We start from the raw sequence: 22,489 nt of genomic DNA, 5'->3' as shown, positions 1-22,489 counted from the left end.
ACAAAGCGTGCTATGTGCTGACTATGGCAACTTCCACGGGCAGTGACCCATGAAAGTGAAAATAAGTGCCATTTTTAAAGAGAGGAAAATATCTCTCCAAATACTGAAAATACGAACTGCACAGTAGTTTACTGTTACCAGCTTATGAGCCAGGCGTATTCAGCTTTCACTGAAGGCTGCTCAAGTACTGGTTGTATCTACAGAGCATGGATGACAATGTTTTTTTAATTGGTTTTTTTTTTACATAAAATATTTGAGTCAGGCGAAACATCTCTGTCAGGACGTGCTGGGTCAATATAGCCTGAGTAAAGCCCCTTTAAAAGTCGGTATGAAAAGTGCAGCCTGACATGATGGCTGCAGTATTAACAATAAATGGTGAAAAATATTAAATAAATAAATGAATAAAAATGAGGAATTGTATTTATTATGCTAGGCTGCTTTCTGCTTATTGACGGCTGCATCATGACAGTGACACTGTGGCTGCCGATCCAGCTTCTACCATGATTTCTCCTGTAAAATCTCAAAAAAATGGCCTTGCTCAGTGGTGAGAGAGACCTTAAAAAAATAGCTCAGGCGTTCCAAAAGCACAAGACATTTCATACTCTGCCTTCGCAATCAATCTCCTCTAAACAATAACAACTGGCAGAGTCGTTATCATCGCTTCCTCTGGAAATAGTGACGCTACAGATTTTTAGGGGAGTGACCCGCCATCAGTATTTATGTATTTCTTTCGAAAACAGCCCAGTGGTTTTGAGTCTAAACCATTATTTATTCCGATGTTTGCTTGTGAAAAAAAAAAAAAGGCTCAGGATTTAACGCCTTGGGCAATCAGACCAAATAATCCTCATGCCCTCCATCTCACCTCCCTGTGGCTCTAGTCATAGTTCTGTGGTTTATACAGTATATGCTTCAATTACCAACATCAAAAACATGTCACAGTGGGCATATTTGCATTTGTTTCAGTTGATTTTCTATTTGCACTCGTCACACTAAAGACTTTTCCCTTCCATCGTTACGATTTCCATTAGTGTTATTGTCAGTACGCTTGTATACTGACTTGTATACACAGTAGACTACGCGCCGGAGCAACATGAGCTACAGATTTCAGGCCATTTTTCCAATGTAAGCAAAGTTGTGTGTAAGTTTCGAGTGGGAATTGAGAAACTGACAAAAACACTATAAAACAATGACCCCCACCCCCCCTAAAAAAAAAATAAAAAAATAAAAACAAACAAATGTGAGTCCTAGCAAAACAAAATGTATAAGCAGGATGAGAGGGGGGTAGAGAGGGATGGGAGGATAGATGGACTGATAGAGAGAAAGTAAAAGAAAGAGAGGCGGGTGATGGTGGCAAGCCAGTGTGCATGTTAACAAAGACACAGGAAGCTGTGTATGTCTGCTAACTGGGAGAAAAAAAAGAGAAAAAATCCATCTGGTTTCAGATATCTAAACTCTGGGCACTTCTACCATTACTATTTATTTTGCCTTTAAGGGTTAGAGAGGATTAAGTACATCACCAGATTTAATACATAATTCTGACCTTTTCTGTTGCCTTGAGAAATGAATTAAAGTTTGTGGCCTTCTTAATCATAAGAATCAGAGTGTGACCTGCAAGGTTTGGTTAATGCTAATCTCTAAAAAGGATTTTTCTCGATTGACACTGAAACCAAGTGAAAAACATTTTAAATTCTGATTCAATCTTCCTTGTTAAACTTTTTCTCAACTGAGAACGCCTCCACCTCAAGACATTCACTTTCTCCCCTCATCCATAAATGTAAATTTGAGCCTCTAACCCTACCCATCTGTGGGTCTATCTGTCCATACATACGAGTATTAATTCCTACCCGCATATCAACTATCAGGACACTCTGAATTGACGTGAGGTCTATCCATCATCTGTCTGTCAATCATTCTATTCAGCCACATGGTTTAAAGATGGCAAATGCAGTATCTTATTCACCAACACATACAGTTGTCCACGTAGTTGCAAAATGACACAGTGGTCATTAGGATGATTGGTAGCCCCTGTCTCGTGCCAGTGCTGCTCTTATGGCATCTTTTAACGTTTTTTTGGCTCCGCTCACCATCTGCTGTCAGCGGAAAAAAACTGTCAACGTTTCTGTCGAGTTTCCTCTGCCTTGTTTTGCGCCATAAGGCAGCTCACCGGCACACGTGGCCTTACACTGTGGCTCACAATGCAGCACTGAGTCTGACAGAAGCTACCAACTTCCTTGGCTTATGGGTTAAGTGAACTGCAGTGAGGATGCAAAAAGGATGTGTTAATGATTCTTTTATCATTATTATTATTATCATCAAAATGCTACACATAGCACCTTTGAGCTGTTACTCTGTCCCGATGTGTGGTGTATTACCTACCTGCGTTTGAAGGTGAGGACGACGCCGAGGAGGATGATGATGAACATGAGGATCCCCGCGATCACTCCAGCCATTTTCACTGTGCTGTCCACCTGCTTCTCTGGCTCCATGGCATCTGAGTCCTGGGTGGACGCACCTACACCCACACCCACACCCACACACACACACACACACACACACACACACACACACACACACACACACGTATGCACATAGTCACATCGGTAGGCAACCACACAAAAACAAAGGCACATACAGTCACACAGAAATGATCGCATATGTGCATGCACACAAGGCCAAATACACAAAAGGATGGACACTCAATTACAAAAGGGGCACTCATGCATACGCATACTGGTAAACACACGCTTTACCCTTGGTAACATACTTTGAAAAAAGCTCTCTCACACACACACACACACACACACACACACACACACACAGCATACCTACAGTATGTTAGCCACAAACAAGGACATACTGAACACACCTGATCCCAAGGTGAAGACACTCTAAACACTCATCCGTATGCACAGAGCCAAACACAACTTGAAAACATCATGCAGTGACGTGCAGGGGGCTGATGAAAACATAATCGACATGCCAGAAAACACAGTAAACCAAGTATACGTCGAGGAACGGATATGAAGAGTTTGTTCAAAAATGAAATCTTAAGGGGGGCAATAATAATTTAAAATTTAGCCTCCAGATGCTTGAAAAAAAAGCATCTGGCATCTTTTTTTTGCCATCGTTTAAAAAAAACAAAAAACAACTTGTTGGAAAGTCACATTCTGAAGATATGCTTATTAAACATTTACAAGGGCACCGTTGATTTATATATATATATATATATATATATATATTTGTATATATATATGTATATATATATATATAGCCAAAAAATTAGCACTTTGAAGTTTTGTGCCTTCCACAAAGATACAACACATTATGCAAAAGGAAAAAAGTCTTGTCTTTCAAAATAAACAATCTATCCCGAATATAAATAAATCAAATAAATCGAGAGATAAATAGATAAAAAGAAGAAGAGGAAGGGAGATGAAGAGCAGTGCTTGTTACAACTCCCTACTTCATTCCAGGTTACAAACATTCAAAGCTGCCCAAGGACAAACAAGGCACAACTGTAGAAGTCGTACAGAGACATCAAGGTTTGAACTCCACACATGCACATACAAAATGCCGTAAATGCAGCAGTGGCTCTGAATCACTCTTTTATACGAGGATTAAAAAAGCTGGCAAACAAATCAGCAAACAGAGTTGATGGAAAACAAAAGTCGGGGAAGGCGAATACAAGGCTGGGGCGTGGTGTGGATTTCACAGGACGACAATACATGTTAATGCAGGTAAGAGCGCTGCTGCCACTGAATGGGGCTTGATGTGGAAGACAGGGGGCGACTGTGAGTAGACTGGATGAACGAGGGTGCAGCCAGTGAGTGGGGAGGGGGGCAGGGTTAAGGACGGAGAGAGCGCGTCACCTCTGACCGCAGAGAGGGGCCGATTTGGACATCCTGCTTGCTGCTTAGACTCCCTCACGTCAACACTGGTCTGATGATACATACGCTTCGTTTTTCCCAAGTAATTTCCAATGGATACATTACTAAGTTACAGGACATCATTTATACTTCAATGACTTCTACATTTTTATCAACAATCTTAGCATTTTGTCTGACGTTGGAATTTTATGTTTTGTGATTGAAAACTTTAACTTCAAGAAATTTACATTAGTAACACCAATTTATAAACAAACACCAACAGACCATCATTCAAAGGTCAGAAGTTGGGTCTAGTAAATCATAGAGGGACCTTTTGATTTGCTATTTGTAAAACTCAAAACAGCTGTCTGTTTTTCCGCGGCTTAGCTTTCCTCATTTGTTACCCCTTTGTAGTTGCAGGTAGTTTTCTGTTTAAAATACAGAAAACAGAAGCACACTGTTTTCACAGCTTTCCAGCACCTTCTGAAGAGTTTCCTTAGACGTCTGGCTCTTTTTCCCCTTTAACAGGTAGTTTCTATCAGTCAAAAAGTTGCCGTGGAAATAATCTTAGAAAAAGATGCTAAGCAGGCATGCTATGGGTCGTCCAATGAGCCCTACAGAAGAATATACTACGGAGGTAATACGCCTGAATGTAACGCAGACCTTTAACAAGATTAAAGTATCCTGTACTGACACACCAAGTCTCAGACAATTATGTCATTACTGCAGCACAAGAGAATTAATGCAACAGAAAATTCTAACTGACACGACCATCGGCAGATCATTTCATGGGACTTGAAAAAAAGAGGAAAACTTAATAATTACAAGCGTAACTTTGAAAAGCCGTACACCTGAACTGGACATCCCACTTTAATTTACAAACACCGCGCAATCACGGAGCAAAACTACATCTCTACTGAATGCCTGCCCGTTAATATTTCAGGCGACACGTTGTGTCTGACACGAAAAGAGTTTCCCCTTCACCTTCCAAAGAGATGCCGCTCTATTGGATGGATAAGGGGAGGAGACTAACTCAACTATCAAACGAGAACCTGCTGCCGTTTGTCGGAGGATGGCCGAAAGCATCCGAGAAGACATAACCCAGAGATAGAAAAACCGACAGAAGAGGGCGGTGAGGCTGGAGATAAACAGAGATAACATCGACAACTACAGAAATAAACGATACAGAAAGAGAGGGGAAAAGGAGAAAAACATTAGAGAGAAAGGAAAGAAAGATGGAGATAGATGTGGGGATGATAAAGAAATAGAGGAAAGAAGGACGGGGGAAAGATCAGAAGATGAATTACATAAAAGGAGAAGACTGGAAAGAGAAAGACCAGAAACCCTCCAGCGGAGGACCCTGGGATCCTGCACACGAATGCACCTGTTCTCTCGCACACATGAACCAAGCAGCCTCTTCTTATAACCTTGATAGACAAAGACAGCTGATTAATGGAGTGATACTGCTGTGTGGGAGTTCAGTTTAATCCCCTGTCTCGCTCATCTTCGCCTCCTCTGCAATAACAACGCAAGGTTGGTAGTGGAATCCACTGAGCTAAAGGCTTAAGCACGTAACCTTGGCACGCTCTGTAAGAGCTGCCACAACCCGAAATGACTGCAGTGGGGAGATGTTCCCTTTAAAAAGCCCGAATGCCTTCAACCGCAACACAATCGCCGTCTTCGACACCCAAGCACGAGACAGCGTCCACCTCTTGGGGCACTGAAAAAACGGAAAAGAAGAAAATACATCTGTCACATCTTCCACGCGTTAAAGCCGAAGAAAATGCCACCTCTTTTCTCCCTGCATGTTTTCAAAGGAAATGAAATACCCAATAGACGTTTTAATGGTGGAGTTCAGTATTAAGTGTTTTACTTTTTGAAAGTGGGTAGTGGATATTCCTTAGTACAAAAAAAAAAGGATATTCAGTGGATCCTGGATGTTTTGTGTCTACTTTAGAAGAGAATAAAAAAAGGAGCTCTTAGTTAACTGTTCAAGACTAGCTACAATATGTGAAAGCTGAAAATGTACTGTATAAAGATGAAGGGCAGACTTTTCATCATCCTCCATGCTGATTAAACTGTATGCGGTTTTAGTCATTGCTGCAAAAATGAGTTAGGCTACAAAAAGCACTCGTATTTAATGCACTGCGGATTGCTTGCTTGATTCAAAGACACACGGTGGAGGTGTAAGAACAGTCTTTTTTATCAGCAACGATCCGTTCCACCCAGTGCTCAGAACTCGGCCCAAGTTTTCATTCAGTCCCTCTGCTGACGCGGACTGCCACTTCGACCCGGACAACAGCGGAGTTCGTGTCATGAAAAGGGATGTGGGGAACGTGCTCGGACAAAATGCCTGAAAACGCTCGAGGCTGTGATTATTTTCACAACTGTGTTCGCCTAACCGATCGCCTGTAGATAGGCCGAGTGCTTCCCCGTTCTTGAAAGTTACCCGTTATCCAGACGTCGGAAGGGTGCTTTTAAGAACTCTCCGACTGTCTGACACGGCAGCACTTCTTTTCAAATAAAACACCTGCCTGACGTCGACATGGCTACGTGACCCTCACACATAGAAATTGTTTTCAGTACAGACTGACACCACAGTTCTATGAGGTGCGCTGGCGAAAAGGTAAAAACTACATGAAGAAAAGTAACCTGAAGACCATGCAGTGTCAAAATGTGGCTGTACTCCATACAATTTTTTTTTTTTTTTTTTTTGGTGGCATCTACTTTGTGTGCTCCCATCACCTCTGCGGTGTATTTCAGTTCTTAATACGGTAAAGCATCTTTTAATGAAACGGTCCTGCTATATACACATACACGTACGCGTAGCGCGTAAAGGTTAAAGGACAACGCATCTGGTTTGAGGATGAAATCAACCATTTCAGCACACGTCATAACCACACGTTTTGAACAAACTGTCAAGACACCAACTTGTGAAATGTCATCATTTGCTCAACACTTGTGCATTTATCCTCGAAGCAGGCTGTACATACACTTACTACAAGAGCCGTACAGCAGCCTATCCTTAATCGGCCTGCGGACACAACTTGTTGCTAAATATTTACTTAACAAACCCTTTTACAGACAATCGGGCGTGATACGCATAAGTCGGTAGCCCGCTGTTTTCCTCCCATTGACACTATCGGAAGATAACCCGAGGACGGACGCTTTACGATAGCCTGTGGCCCTGTAATCAGCGGAGGCGTATAGAAGTGTGAATTTCAGCTTGTCTGTGGCCGTCGAGCACGGTACAGTTACACGAGAGCCTGGAGCGGTCATGCAAGAGACAAGTTCACACATTTCCCTGCAGCCTGTGCCCTAGTAATCACCCCGCAGGTGTATTAAACCTCCATTTCCCCCCTGAGTGATCCACGGTACGTATCACCTGACACATTTACAGAATGACCCCATTTGTTCAGTCTTCACCAGCCCACGCGCTGATTGGGTTCAGCAGTTCATAATGTAACGGTAGGGGACCCCACCTGGCAGCGGGTTCAGCTCCATTTAACGCTGCGATTGGCCAGTTCGCGGGCCACCCAGCCAATCAGGCAAACTCCAACCGGATTCTGACCGAGGCAGCGGAGAAAGTGATCTAATGCGTATGTAAAAGATGAGATCAGGCGAGTCGGCACAGCAAAATATGATTGATTTACAGCCGGCGCAAGCACAATATGGAGGATACTGTGGCCTCATTTTTTTCTTGTATTGTCACTGTCGGCTAACAGGTGGCCCCGTAAGTATGTCCAATTTATGGATCCATCTTGCTGTCTTGCCACAGGTACTGGCAGGTGGCGTGGGTATTATTTTGTTGGCACATGCCGGGCTGCTAAAAAAACAAGAAAAAGAACAGCAGGGGGCCTAGACAATAGGTTTGGCCAGGTAAAGGGAGATATAAAGAAAGGCGCTGCAGCATCTCCCAATGGTCCCAGGAACTTGACGGGAGCTAATGTTCAGTGTCCAGTGTTTATCCAAACAAAAGTTGTTTGGGGTAATACAGAACAGGATGACACTGGTTAAGTTTATTTTTAAAACTCAATATACTTTCTTAATTTAAAGAAGCCTACGGTAGTAAATCTTAAACATATATCAACAGAGTAAAGGACCAATTTGTTTTCAGAAAATGAAGTGGCTTTTACACCACCTAAAATAGCAAAATCACAAATCCTCATATTTCCTTACATCCACTATCAGCTTGTTCATGAATCTACATTCTTGCTGAACACAACGCTGCTCATTTGTACATGTATTGCTTAATAGAGAAGGGGAGTGGGGAGGGCCTGCACGTTATTGGCCAGAAGAGGGTCTTTACATCCTTTTTTTTCTCCTGTAAAACCCTCCCAGGAGAAATATAATGTCGATCGGAAAAGGTATAACTGCTCTGACTGTCTCGGTAGCTCCGGAATTGACAAGCACTCGGCCTTCACAGTGATAGGCTGTCCTACCAGGGGAATTCTGTATGGACAACAACAACGTGACTGGTGGCCGTGGGGACTACAACACACGCAGTTACTAACTCTCCAGCTCACAAAAATGGTGGGAAGCGATACTGCGATGCTGGACAATACATGTTTACTGATATTAAGAAAAAAGCGGGAGGGTACTCTATCCACAGAAATTTTCCAATGCTGGCCTAGCGTGTTAGAACAGCATACAGTTAACTTTGGTTCCGTGCTCGGTGGTGTAGAGTCAATACATGAACTGATGGACTGAGTTTGGGTGCTTTTTCTTTTGGTGCAGCACCAGGGACACGCATACTGTGTGCTGCTCAAATACCTTCCCCTCAATATTAACCGTGGTGGAGTGGAATGCAGGCTGCGGTTTGTTTAATCACAGTCTACAAGGCTGTGGAGTCCTATCATCTGCCCATATGGCAGATGTGACGGTTTTATTTTGTCTGTGTTGAAAATGTTGAACACTGTTACTTTAAGAGATTATTTACGTACGTTTTGCTGCTGATGAGCTGGACGACATTTGCTTTACATAAACCCTCCGCATGTAAAGTTGGGAGAAAATAAAGTATTGAGCTGGAGTACGGAAATTCGGTCCTACTGTATCATGTCTTAGCGCAGAACAGAAGAGGGATAAAGGAGCATTAAAGGAGACCTCCGCAGTAATTGCCGCTGTAACTCTGACAGCAGTGGGCTAGCGATGCTACCGATTGCACTTAAAAAGGCATTAATCCCCAAGAGTGTTGTGTGTTGCTGGATGCACACCAGCATTGTGATGATGTACTGTATGTGTACACTTGGTGTAATATCCTTTTCATTTATACATTTCTCTCAGCGCTTTTTCCCTTTCTTTTCATTTCCCCTACTCGGAGAGCATGATAAAATTATCAGGGAGGAATTATGGGTAAAACCAGAGATATTAAAAACATAATCTCATCCAAATGGAGAGAAGATTGAATCTGCCAGCTACCAACGCACTGTAGCAGCCCTGGATGGCATATTAAACGCTGCTTTTCTCTGTGTGCGCGTGCGTGTCTGTGTGTGTGTGTGTGTGTGTGTGTGTCTGTGCATGTCACAGGTACAGCTTGCTGTCTGAGCGCGGCTGCAGCCTGCGCGTGTGTCTGCACGCAAACATAGCAACTTTTTTTCCTTTTTTGCACGTATGTTTGTCATGTCTGAGCGTTCATGCGATGACTGACTCTCTTGCTATTATATATCTACATGCTATTTGACTGCAAAGTGAATGAATATAGCTAAAGTATATATTTGAGATCTGCTGCAGTGTTCGTGTGTGTGCATGTCAATCAGTGTGTACAGCATATGTACACATCTTCAGGTTGCATGCGTGTTGTGCGGGTTACGTAAGTGTGCGCTCGCTGGTGTGTGCACTCATGCGCGTGTCTTAGATCAGGGTTGATGTGAGGGTCTAGCTTTTAGCTATTGTTTGTCAGCAGCTGTGGGGTGCACCCTCTGTGGATTAGCGTTAGCATGGCTGAGTACGTTTAACAGGATTACTAATCTGAACTATGCTGCCGCAGCGCTCTGTGTGTCAGTGTGTGTGTGTGTGTGTATCTTTTTTTCTTAAATGTGCCTTTGACTGCGTTTCTGAATATTTGTGCGTATGTGTGCGTTTGTGTGTTTATGTAACAATGCACCTGCGTACCTGGGTGCCTTTGTAAACGGGGTCCCGTCTACCTATGTGGATGCGTGTGTGTCTGAATGTGCGTGTGGTCAGATGGTGACGGATTAACATATCTTGGGTCTCCATAACTAAGTAAACAATAAAGGACAATGCTAATAGTTGCTGCTCAATCCCTCTCTCTCTCGTCCTCTCTCTCGCACACGCACACAAACACACACACACACACACACACACACACACACACACACAGACCAGTTTCCATTAATGCTGACATTAATATTAAGGTCATCAGGACACGGTTTACTAAGTACTTTAGAGCTAAAACGACTTAAATGCTCCATCATCTGGTCTCCGTTGAGCTTTTTGGAGTTGGGGTCGAGTTATTGTCGCTGAAAAAAATGCGCACGTGTATGTTTGTGTGTAGGTGTGAGTATTATATCGACAATATACACTATCCTCTAAAAAAAACGGAAACCGAAAAAATGGACAAAATATCCAGTGGTCAAAATGTTCCACTTTTACTAAGTGGTGAGAAACTCGACCGATGTGATTGACAACTGATGAATGTACAACTTCTTTCTGGCTCCTTTCTATTCAAGACTTGAGAGTGAAGTTGTACATGATGCTTTTAAGAAATTAAACTCTTCATTCTTTATCCTGGGATCATTGATTATATCGAAAATAAAAACACTGAAGGTACAGCTTCTACTAAAAAGATTCATCTATGGCACGTTCCCATGGAGTTTGTCTATTATACTGTTCGCATCATCCGTCCTCTCTCCAGTCCTGATCTGTTGACGGCCACGTGAGGCCTTCTGTGTCCCTGCTGTACCCTTTTTCTGAAAACAGTCCCAAAATGCCGCGCTACATGTCATATGATGACCAAGTCAACCTCTGGGACACGCAAACACGTTGTGTTCGATTAGGTCTTCGATGCCCCCTCGAAGGGAGTTTGTTCCTGGTGAAGTGACATAGCTAAAGGCCCAAGTGAGGTGCACCTTGGGACACAGCTGCTTGGAAGCCGACAGCCACACAAGCAGGACGGCCGGCAGGGAGGGTGAGGCTTCAAGACTGCAGGAAGAAAACGACCCGGAACTGAAATAGGTGACGAATCACACAACTTTCTCTGAGTGACTTGCAATAAGCGAGCAGGAAGGAATTCAGTTATGAAGCTAATGTCAGCACCGTAGATTTACACTAAAAAAGTAACTACATTAACTCAACAGAGCAACTCATCGCTTTTTCCATAAATGCCGAGAGTGCAGAAATATACAGTATTCAACAGCATATGGCAAATTAGAATAACCGATGTAAACATTTTTTTTTTTTTTTTTTTTTTTATGAAGAGCGCTCAAAACTGATGCACACCCAAAACAAAAAACCTGTTCCAAGCTTTATAAGTTGAGCTTTCTGTCCCAAGGTCACATTTGTAACATCTCAAGTTTCATCAGCTTGTTTATTTAAGAGCAAAATGTCCCTCTCATAAATCCATTGGGTGGGGAGCTTTTGGGTACCAACTGTTGGGTGTTTGGTAATTGTGGGCATAAACATTACTCATTGCAACTTTAAATTAAAGGGAAATACTTTCATTTTATCATTGGCATTAATTGCAGTAGCGTCGGTCTATTCTTTCTGGGTTAGGATGACACTGGAATATTTGAGCATGGGCACATTGTAACATCAGTGGAGCCAAATAAGTCCAAGTAACCCATAATTATAAACATTCATTTGCACTTAAACGTGAATTTGTACATGAAACAGAGGAGCTAAGTCCAGGTTTTTTGTTTCTTTTTTTGTTTTGTTTTTTACCTTTTGTAGACAGAGGCCACCAAATATAGCACAAATAGAATTACTGCCTCGTGATTGTATTCCTCCGCCAACCAGTGCAGTTTACATCCATGTCCGTCCAGACTCGTATAATATATGTAGTGAAGACTTTGAAGGAATTTAATAAAAGGTATTAACTGTATTTGCAGAACATTACGATGTCACAGTGAAGATGACCTTTGACCTTTTGGATATAAAATGTCATCACTTCAACATTTTATCCTATTAGACATTTGTGAAATTGTGTCATAACTAGCGTATGAATTCTTGTAATGGCCCAAAAAATGTGTTTTGTGAGGAGACAGTGACCTTGACCTTTGACCTCTGACCATCGAAATCTACTGAGTTCATCCTTGAGTCAAACATTTGTGTCAAATTTGAAGAAAATTCCCTCAAGGCATCCCTGGGGTATCACGTTCACGGGAATGGGACTGGACGGACGGAGAATCCGAAAACATAACGCCTCCCGCCGTGGGTGTCACGAAAAAGATTTTCGGTTTCTCCATTGTTCCACAATCTTGCTTTCCAACTCAGAGATACGTTCACTTAGAAGGTTAAGTAACCTTAATCTCGATCAACATCGTGCTGATCTCGGGATCAAACAAAGGTCGTTCTAAACCATGTGGGCACCCTGACCCTGACTTCAGTTTTCAAAAAGTCTTTTTTTACCTAAGTGATTGGTTGGATGCCTGACTCAATTTGTAACAGCACGGAAAATCAAACACCCCACTGAATTCAGCAGTGAGTTCAAGAGTTCGTAAATTCCCACTTCAGCTTGCCCCGAGTCCATGTTAAAACAGGATCTATTTATCTATCTACTCATTTTCCCTGGTTTTGTCATCTCTCTCTAATTTGTAGTACATTCGCTTGCACTCACTAATCTTCCTAATCAGTTTTTCGATACGTCTTTCCCTGCATCCCTCGCTCATAACTTCATCCTTCCCGCTTTCTTCCTTTTCCATCCCCAGATGCTGGTTAGTACTTTATGACCTGGTTGGATTTACGCAGGGACAAGTGAACATTTTGTTGCTACGCTGTGGAGCAGATGGATTCATAGCTGGGTTGGAAGGGCGAACTTAGCATAAGACAACGATTTGCCACAAGGTCCGTCTGGCAGAGAGCGAGGCAGGTACACCTGTCTGCATACACAATGCTACAGGAGGAGGTGGGAAAGAAGAAAAAAAAATCCTTGAGCCTGAGTCTGTCTCCACTGCAGGATCTGTGTTTTTCTTTTCTCTGACTTTCTTCGAGTCAGTTTCTGTCAGTTTCTCTTTCTCTTTGTTTTTGATTCTCTCCTCCTCTCTTGGGTTTTTATTTCTTCTCCTCTCTGGAATATGGTCTATTTCTCTTTTTACTTTCTCTGTCTCCCAGACGCTCTCCTTCTATATTTCTCTGTGAGCTGTAGACGCAGCTGAGCCCAGCACGCTCCCTGCACAGCTTGAACAGCATTTCATCCATTGTTGACCACGTTGGTATTGTGCCCTTCAAACGCCACATCGTCGCCAGATATTTACCTAAAAACATCCCGTAGGAGTTTTCTTTTTTTTTTCTCAAATTTCTTTTAACAGTCTGGACTCAAGCTGTTGCAAATTCAGAGAGCACAGTGACTCACTAAGCAGCAAGCAGGCAGCACTTGGTGATGGCGGGGAAATATGAGCTGGTTGTAAATTACAGTGTGTGCCAGTGTAGGTTTGTGTGTGTGAGGTAGCGTCAAGGGTCAATGACAAAGATCATTCAGAAACGATTCCTTCAGTGTTTGACTTTTGCAGTTCAGTCACGCACACATACATGCACAGATAGCAATCCACATGTTGCATCAGCATTGCACAGCACCAGAGTCGGTTGCAACACGACTCCGTACACCAATTATAACCGACCTCAGGACTAATGGTAATGGGAATTGAAGCTGACATATAATACCAGTGGATGGATGACAAGGGGGTGGGTTTGATGCTCCTGCGAGCTACAGAACCTAAGAGCGTGCAGGGCATACAGACACTGAACAGGCAGAGGTCCCCTTTATCCATGCGTGCTCTCTGCTACACTGGGCCACGATAAGAAAAAAAGGCATCACTTGTAAAAGGATCTCCCCCCAGCCAATCAAAGCATTGAAAAAAAAAAAGATCCGGTAACTGGCTGGCTATGCGAGATCGAAGCTGCATTCGCAACGCAGGCCCCTCTTGTTCAGTCCTGAGTGACTCTTATCCGACTTGGTTTGGATTATGCGACTCAGAACTGTTAGAAAGGATGAGTGTGCCAGGAGTGTGGCGAAGGCATTTTCAGTCACTGGGTTCGACATTTTAGTCAGTGAACTATTTTGTTTCCTTTAACTGCCTTGTTCTCAGCCATGTTGCGGAATTACGGCAGCCGTCTCCCATGAGTGAGCTTTCATTACCGCCATGGCAGCACTGACAAATACTGATCTGGGGGAGTGTTCAGCCATATCTTCTACACGGGTCACGTGGTCCGCGACACTACTCTGTAAGTCATATGGACGCGGTGACGAAGGGAATACCGAAAGTGATTTCACGTAGCTGTTGCTGTTCAAAACTGATTAGAAAAAGATCAGATTTGTGGCTTGTGTAAAAGGAGTATAATAGACATGGGATAGTTCAGGCTGCAGCGTAAATTTAGCTTTTTTTTCTTTGTGTTAATGGACTCATTTGCTTTCACTGTGTAATAGTTGAAATATATATTTCTGAAGGACTGGAGTAGGAGACACGGGACTTCTGCCACCTGGCCAGTGCTGCACAGAGGGAGCGCGATATAACACCGGGGCCGTGTTCGTTTTACTTTCCAATCAATCCGTCCAAAAAGTGGACAGACTGTAAAATTTGAGGGAGTCATATTTACCAGATCATCAACAGATACTGCAGTTAATACTGTAGTGCAAATATCTTTTATATTTGGAAAACTATGTTGGATCATTTCTGGATGCTAGGTTTGGTGTAAACAAAACAAGAGCTGACAAATTCCACTCTCTGATTTCACTGATTTCCCTCTTTGAAAGCGAGTCGATCTAAGCCCAGAAACAGTGTCGGAGTGGATTCATTAACGCAATGTTTCAGTCCTCTGGGCTGAGACGCTAGAAGGTGGGTTAAACAGGTGGGTTCAGCTGCCGTCGGTGGATAAGCTGTAAAGAGCTGAGTGAGAACACGGAACACAGGCGACTCGGAGTGGATGAGGGTCACGAGATGAATCGCAGACTTATTGCAGTTGAATACGTCATATATTGAATTTTTCTTGTGTCTGTCTTCGTGCATACATGTGTTTTTTTTGGTTTTGTTTTTCTATAGAGTGCTACGATGGAGTAATCATTAGACAGTGTAGACGAATGGTCCACTGAAAAGGAATGCAATTATTCATTTATTTGCTTATTGTCTAATAAGGCTACTATATATTGTGTTATTTTTTAAAGTAGTAAGTGTTAAAAAGTAACTGTAAATTGTTCAGCATTGAAAAGAAATATTGTTTTAATGTACCCAGAGGTTTTCCGCTTTCATCTGCACGGAGGAAAACAACCCTGCTTGATATGAATACAATCTATATTTATTCACTTTAGGATTTCACTAGTGTCCGCAGTTGTGCATGATATGCATAATTCTTTGCGCTGGGCCTCGCAACCTCAATTTCCCTCAAGACAATAACTGTTATTGTATTCATGAGAAGTCGTCTCACATTCTCGACAAAGGACTGTGACAGCAGTTTACGAATCTGCTTGCTGAGTGACTCCCTGTTGTGTCCCCATTGTTCAAGTCAATATTTTGATCGTTGTACCGCTGAATGACGTGCATATTCTGCTGTCATGTCTCTGCATTGCTAAATAAAATCCTAAAAGGATTAGCATATACATCGTTTTGACAAAGTTTAGTAAACAACGTTTAGTTTCTTTGTTTTTATTGCAAGTGGATGATTGGATTTCAAAAAAAGGCTGTACTAAAAAAAAAAAAAAAAAAAAGTCACTAATAAATGAAATGGTTTTACCATGAAGGACTCATTCTCATTAGATCTCATGACCTAATAAAGTAAGATGAAATACTTTACTTTACTTTATACCAGAGCAAGTTGTATCTCATTATGGAATGTCACCCATTTATGTATTTAAATGGATTTTTTTTTTTATTGTTGCATTGCTGAAGAAGGTCAAAGGTTTAAAAAACAGTCTGCCGATCATTGGGACAACTTTTTTTTTTTAAATTAAGTAGGGTTTCTTTCAAATGCCACTTTTAAACAAATGTAGCGAAAGAAACCAGATCGGTCTTGGTTCAGTGGCTTGTCCTCCCATTTACAACAGTTCAAGTGATTTGCTGAGTCTGTGAGCCAGGCGCACATTTGAATTGTCATTATGTACAGTATTTCATTGGTCACACCAAATGTCAGGGACTTATAAGTGAAAGCATGACAGTAAGCGATGAGTTGGGGGGTGATCTGAGGGATGTGGCATCAGTGATCAGTTAAGGACGGCGCGCGGTAGATTGACTGACTTTGGTTTCAGGCTCACCCCAAACCAAACACCTGTGAAATCAATCCACCTAGTAATCAACAAATTCTGAATGTGCACTCTGCCATATTAGGGAATATTACACCCTAAGAGTTAAAATAAGTGTTTCAGAGGGTTATGGTCTGTAACCACAATACTCACATATAGGGTATAAAATAGGTTTGAAACAGTGGACAGCAGTGGACTAACCTAACCTATACTGAGCTAGGGTAAACCTAACATTTTCACCATGTCTGGCACCAATGGAATCCAACAATAGGTGTAGGAGCTTTCGATCATGTCTACTCCTGGTGCCACATGAGATGGCCAAAGCGCAAATTAGCCCTGAAACAAATATCCAATGGCTGGAAAATGGTTTTCAAATGTATCTCTTTTTTCAAGAAATTCAATTTCAAGGTGTGTTCTGAGGGGCACCTTTTTGAAATCAAGCCCATGCAGGCTGGATGAAGAGTAACGACTACGGCCTTTAAGAATTATGCCCCAATCATAGATAAAATCTTTTATATGTGTGTTGTATCTCACGTTATTTTAAATAAATCCCTCCGACAAACACATTTTAAAGGGTATGCTATATCAGGGATGAAAACCTAAGGCAGAGAAGTTAACGTTCATCACTCAAGGAGACAGCGACGCTGGAAGTAGTGGCGCTGACTGGGCTGCACCAACCCCTACTGGCTAGGGGCGGTAACTGCAAGGAAAAAAAGTTTACCAAACAAATCACTAAAAAAAACTTTTAATTTTTGAGCGTAAGTAGTCCCGACAATGTGGTTGTTTGTTAAATGGTTGAACCCTTTGTTTTTGTTTTTTTATGATATTTGATTTAATTTTAGAACATTCAATGCATTTTCCGTGTATCTGATGCACAAAAGCGACCGTTAATGGTGGATTAGGTATCACTGCTGCACTCATTAATGTGTGTGTGTGTGTGTGTGTGTGTGTGTGTGTGTGTGTGTGTGTGTGTGTTTGTTATAAAGTTCAAGTGCCGTGTTCCATTGATGCTACCCACATAGTGGGTGTGGCTCAGTCAACAATAAATGTTCTTCTGATTAGGAATAAACCTGCATTTCGCGAGTGAACTGTCCATAGCTGAATATGGTACTATGCTGCTCTGACGTACAGGATGTAGATGTTCAAGTTTGCCGTCTGTTGTGGTGTAAAATGTTCTAAAACTGGTGTAGAATGTTTGCCGTTCAAATTTATACAAAAATCTCGAATCTTTTTCTCTGCACCCCCAACTCTGACTGACTTCCAGCCTCCCTGCAGGGAGGGGAAATGTACCCATTAATGCTATGTGAAAGGAAATCGCCACCATCCATCCACCCTATAGCTAATGTTAGCTTACTGTCGCAATACTTAGGCTATTGACTGTGGTGTGTGTGTGTGTGTATGTTTGTGTGTGTGCATGCAAGACAGAGAGAGAGAAGGTTCAAACACAGCCAGCGACACTCGAAGCAGAGCAGACATGCAAACAAATGCAGTAAGATGGCAATAAGAAGGAAAGACAAAAAACAAAGAGTAAAAAACAGAAAAGTCAAGAAACAAAGGAAGAGGAAAAGAGGGGCAGCGTGTAGGGCAGGGGACAACCAAAATGAATAAGGGTTTGTGTTGTGTTTATGGTTATACTGTGATGAAAAATTATAACATAGGGAGGAAAATATTCTGCCTATAAAGCAATAATCACCTTCGCTCGGGATGACTAGAATGTACGGCGTTGTTATTTGTCCCCTACCTATTACCACTAAGGCCAAGGGCCGCACGTCCCCGCCGGAAAGCATGAGAAAGAGAGGGAAGAGAGAAAAACAAACAACAACAAAAAAAGGAAAAAAAGAAGAAAAAAGTCTAAGAAAAAAAGACGTATAGGTTTCTTTATCCATTTCATCAAGGTTTAGATCTCCCTGGTTTTCAATTTCACAATCTGTTTTAGAGGAGAGAAATTGCAGTGGTGAGAGATAGCACTAGAACATTGAGATCAATAGGACAACTAGCACTCAAAATGTGAACTGGGATATGACTGGTCTTATTGCCAGGAAGTAAGACTGGCCCATTAACCAGGTAAAGGCCTGACAGATGTGTTGCTGGTGAAGATGTTTATTACCAAGGAGTGAGTCGGTGAACGCAGATGTGGTGCTGGGGGTTAACATTTGAGCTTGTGGAGTCTGTCAGCCTGCTTTGACGGGTTAATAAAAAAAAAAAAAAGGGAGTAGGAAATGGAAGAGAAAAGAAATGAAGTGATGCTTGAAAGAAATAAAGGTTGAACTTTGTGGCGTGGCAAAGTGGGCAAACATTCTGGCCTCTGCGTTCTGCTGCAAAGGTTTAGTTCACCCGGACACAAAATCGGATCAATGGATCCTTTCATCGAGGTCAGTAACAAATGATCTGAAGATTTTCAGATAAAAGATTTGTTTATAGCAAATATGTTGAGGCAACCGTGTGGCTCGAGTTTGCCCTCACTGTTACATAGATAGTTTTCCTGCATGATCACTGCCGTATTAGCTTTGAATGTCGTGTGGCTTGTATTGTGACATGGCGGTAGTCAACCAGGAGCCATTAAAAAAAAGGGGGGGTTGAAATTTTATCTAAACTTTTTCTAATCTGCATTTCTCAGAGGCATAGTGGGGAAAATAATCTCACTGGTTAAAATCCATCTCATTAGGGTGATCCAAAGAACCAGGTTTTCAGAGAGAGAACTGCAAAGAAGCAATGATATATCTACTGATATAACACAGCCATGGATGAGGCAGGGGTTTATAAGTGGGTTTCCTCCTGGGACTTTTATTTGATCTATCAGGAAACCTTTGTGTGTATTATCACATGCATACAGCGGCCACTTACTGTACAAAAGGAAAATAAAATAGACTGTGTTCAGATCATAGTCAATCTTTTAAAATTTGTTTAAGCTCTGATTAATTCACGGTTTTCTGTTCCCGTTTCAGCGCAAGTTAAAAAACCCGGCAACGCGGCGTGAAGCAAAATCACACGCCATTTAACATAGAGTGTACACAGATTTAGAAAAGCGGTAAAATGCTGACCAGGTCTTTAGGACCACATCTTATTTACCGACTTCAATGGATATCTAGCATTGGCATTAGGTTAAAGAAAGGTAAGGCACAAGCGGGATCTTGGGAGGCCAAAAGAAAGGTGAACTACCTTGCTTAGTCACTTGTAGGCTTGTAGGGTTCGGGGTACTTTGCCCATGGAGGGTCAGCTCAGATCAAATGTACAGTGTGGCTTTTCAGTCAGGGACAAGATTGCTAGGTGTGATTATCGTACGTTATCTCTCTTGTCTCGGTTTTTTTCTCTCATTACCTATTCAGTTTACTGCAGGCTTCCATAACCTGGCCAAAAACATGGTTCTCTGGCTCTGTCCGTTAGGTTACAGTCAAATCAGATTCTTTGCCTCTGACAGATTCTTGTATAACTCAATCTTGATTCTGCACCAAATTACTGCCTGGAGCTTTTTATTTCAACCAAATGCTACACCGATTGAGTTCACTGATTGGAACACACTGAACCAGACAAGTGGCATTTATCACTGAGTTCAGCTGCTGCAGTGAGTGGATAGCAGGTATTGAAACAAAATTAGTCATAGGCATTTGCAAAATTAGCCATCTGCATTGCCTCAAAACACTGCCCACATATCGAAAACTTTCAAAAAAGTACATTTCAAGTAGATTTAAAGTTTGTTTTGGGAGCACTGATAATTCTACATGTTGAGGAAAGTTAACATTTTTTTATATGAAAGACAGCCACAAAGTTAAAAGCATGTCTATTCCCAAGCACACTCACATGCACACAGACAGAGAGCAGTGTCTACACACTGTAGACCTCCACCCACAGTACTTCCCACTCAAAAAAAAACACAGCCTGGAAATGGATGGAGCGAGAAAAAAATGATATAGAAGAGAAAAAAAATGTGCACAAATGAGCAATAAATGCTTTATGCTGAAGAGAAATAATAGGAGGGCAAGAGAGACAGAGGACAGAGAAAGGAGATGTGGAAAAATCAAATCAATCTTTGATGCAGATGAAAAATCAAATAGAAAAAAAGGGACAAGGTGAGGAAAATCAATAGCAAGCTGAAAAGCTTTCAATGCACATTGCCTGGCACACAAATGGATGTATTTACCAGAGATGAGCGGCAAATAAAGGTGGGAGAGATGGGAAAAGCAAAACAGAGTAGGATGAAATGGGTCCTGGGGCTAACGCTTTAGCCTCCGTCCATCGGGTTTAATGAACGCGGTCAGTCGCTATGTAATGGCCCTGATGTTCAACTTTTATACACTCGTGAGCAACACGGATGCAGTGTGAGATGGAAAAAGAGAGAGCGGGATAGAAAAAAAAAGAGGGAGAATGTGAGACAGGAAATTAGGAGAGAAGAGATGGAGAGAGAATGCTATGCAACGGAATCATGCAGGGTAACATGTTTAGGGTGTCGGGTTGCCTGGGCTGAAGGTTGAGCTGTCACCTTTTGCAATGGAGTGTGTGTGCGTATGTGCGTGTGCGTTCATCTCGTCTAACACACTTGTAACACCGTAAAGCTATTGTAGGGGGTCATGTAATCAACACAGTCTTCAAAATGAACTTGACTACGACGTTAAAGTCAAATAATATCATGTCATCTTCGAGTGCATGCTGAGTATCAGTGGAAGGGTGCTCATACCTTTGTTAGCCAGGCGGACACAGTTGATTTTGGTTTCCTGCGGAGAGAAGAGAGGGACACACTGTTTTGTTTGTTTTTTTTAACTCAGCAATAATTCACTGAATCATTAGTTCCTGTTTGATCATTGTTAGAAGTCAATCGGAGAATTGGGACATTTCAAAATCAGCAGGGTCGGCCATCTTTGATGCGAGGAGCCCGCGTTCTCGGAAGCTTCGGCCACTCAACAACTCGCCATGACTCTTTGGTGGTGGGGCATTTTCCAAGCGTGATGTAAGTGTCCTTCAAGGCAGCCACTGGTAGCAGTTCATTTCAACATTTGCCTACTAGCTTGTATACTCCCCACAGTGAAGATGCCGTAGCTAATCCATTAATGTGTACAAGTCACCTCACTACTTTTTGTGAAGGTAACACGTGGCGTCTTTTGCGAGGTAGTGCCATTGTGAGCAGAGACCATGCTGAACACTCTTTGTGGTGCTGACAAAGAGCTCTGACATTTATGAATAGACAGCGTTGTATTGACAACTAGAGATGTGAAAAAAGCAAATCACCAGACAAACAGTAAACAAATCATGACGCTGTTAAAGTCGATTCTGTGAATTTGGTCATTTAGTTTTCAAAGCTAAATTGACCACTTTCAGAACAGCTCCTGCTCACAGCTGCAGTACCACATGGTGATAACTTTTATAAATGAAGCTTAAACAATAAATAAAAAAGTGAATAATTAAATAAAGGTTCCATATGTCATTCGCTAATTCAATAGGTAACATAAGGCGTGAATCACATTTTTACAGTGAACTAAAATGAGTGGTCTCAAATCCAGGAAATCGGCTTAGAATCAGATGTCATGCTTCAGAAATTGGTCAGCAATAACTAAAACTACATCCGATTTGCAGTTAATGGGCTAAAATATTATAAACACTGTAGAATGTGGATTAAAGGCATAGAATAAACACACTGCTGTATCTTACACGTATACACACCATGGCGCTCGCTAAGAGATTTCAAAGATGATCGATGAGATCACGAGACCATGTTATTAGTTTCTTACTTCGTCCTATTTTACGATACACTGACCAGTTTGATTACTCCCAAACTCACACACACGAACACTATTAATATCAGGATCAATAAGCTGTTGCGTCAGGCGCTGATTAGATCCATCATCGTCAACTCATACCACACGCGTAACTGAAGCTGGGACACACACAGGTATGCAAACACCGCACACCTTCATTCAAGTGGGAGTTTACACGTATATCTTGTATGCAGCCAGTCATGTATAGCACAAAACACACACACACACACACACACACACACACACACACACACACACACACACACACACACACACACACACACACACACACACACACACTACTTTTTTCCTCCCCTTCCTTCGCTCCAACTTTTTTATTATTTTCTTTCAACGCCCCAATACAAGGGAATCATCAGCATATTGCGAGGGAATGTTATGATATCATCATTGTATTGAGATTATTCTGTAATAAACATAAAGTATGAAAACTACACTGAAAAAAACAAGGA

General features: G+C 42.0%; 1 protein-coding gene across 1 annotated transcript in view; it reads right to left on the bottom strand.

Moving 5' to 3' along the window:
- Nucleotides 1–22,489, bottom strand: part of ptprt (protein tyrosine phosphatase receptor type T) — a 239,634-nt gene that overhangs the window by 107,815 nt on the left and 109,330 nt on the right. Inside the window, exons 10-11 of the mRNA XM_040158914.1 lie at nt 20,945–20,981; nt 2,377–2,512 (exon numbers count right to left, since the gene is read on the bottom strand). Of these exons, the coding sequence (XP_040014848.1) occupies nt 2,377–2,512; nt 20,945–20,981 (173 nt within the window). The remainder of the gene's footprint in view (nt 1–2,376; nt 2,513–20,944; nt 20,982–22,489) is intronic.

This window comes from Xiphias gladius, chromosome 21 (genome assembly GCF_016859285.1).
Source record: "Xiphias gladius isolate SHS-SW01 ecotype Sanya breed wild chromosome 21, ASM1685928v1, whole genome shotgun sequence".
In the NCBI taxonomy this organism is placed as follows: Eukaryota; Metazoa; Chordata; class Actinopteri; order Istiophoriformes; family Xiphiidae; genus Xiphias; species Xiphias gladius.
Note: the sequence above shows the minus strand (reverse complement) of the source record. Positions and strands in the feature narration are given on the sequence as shown.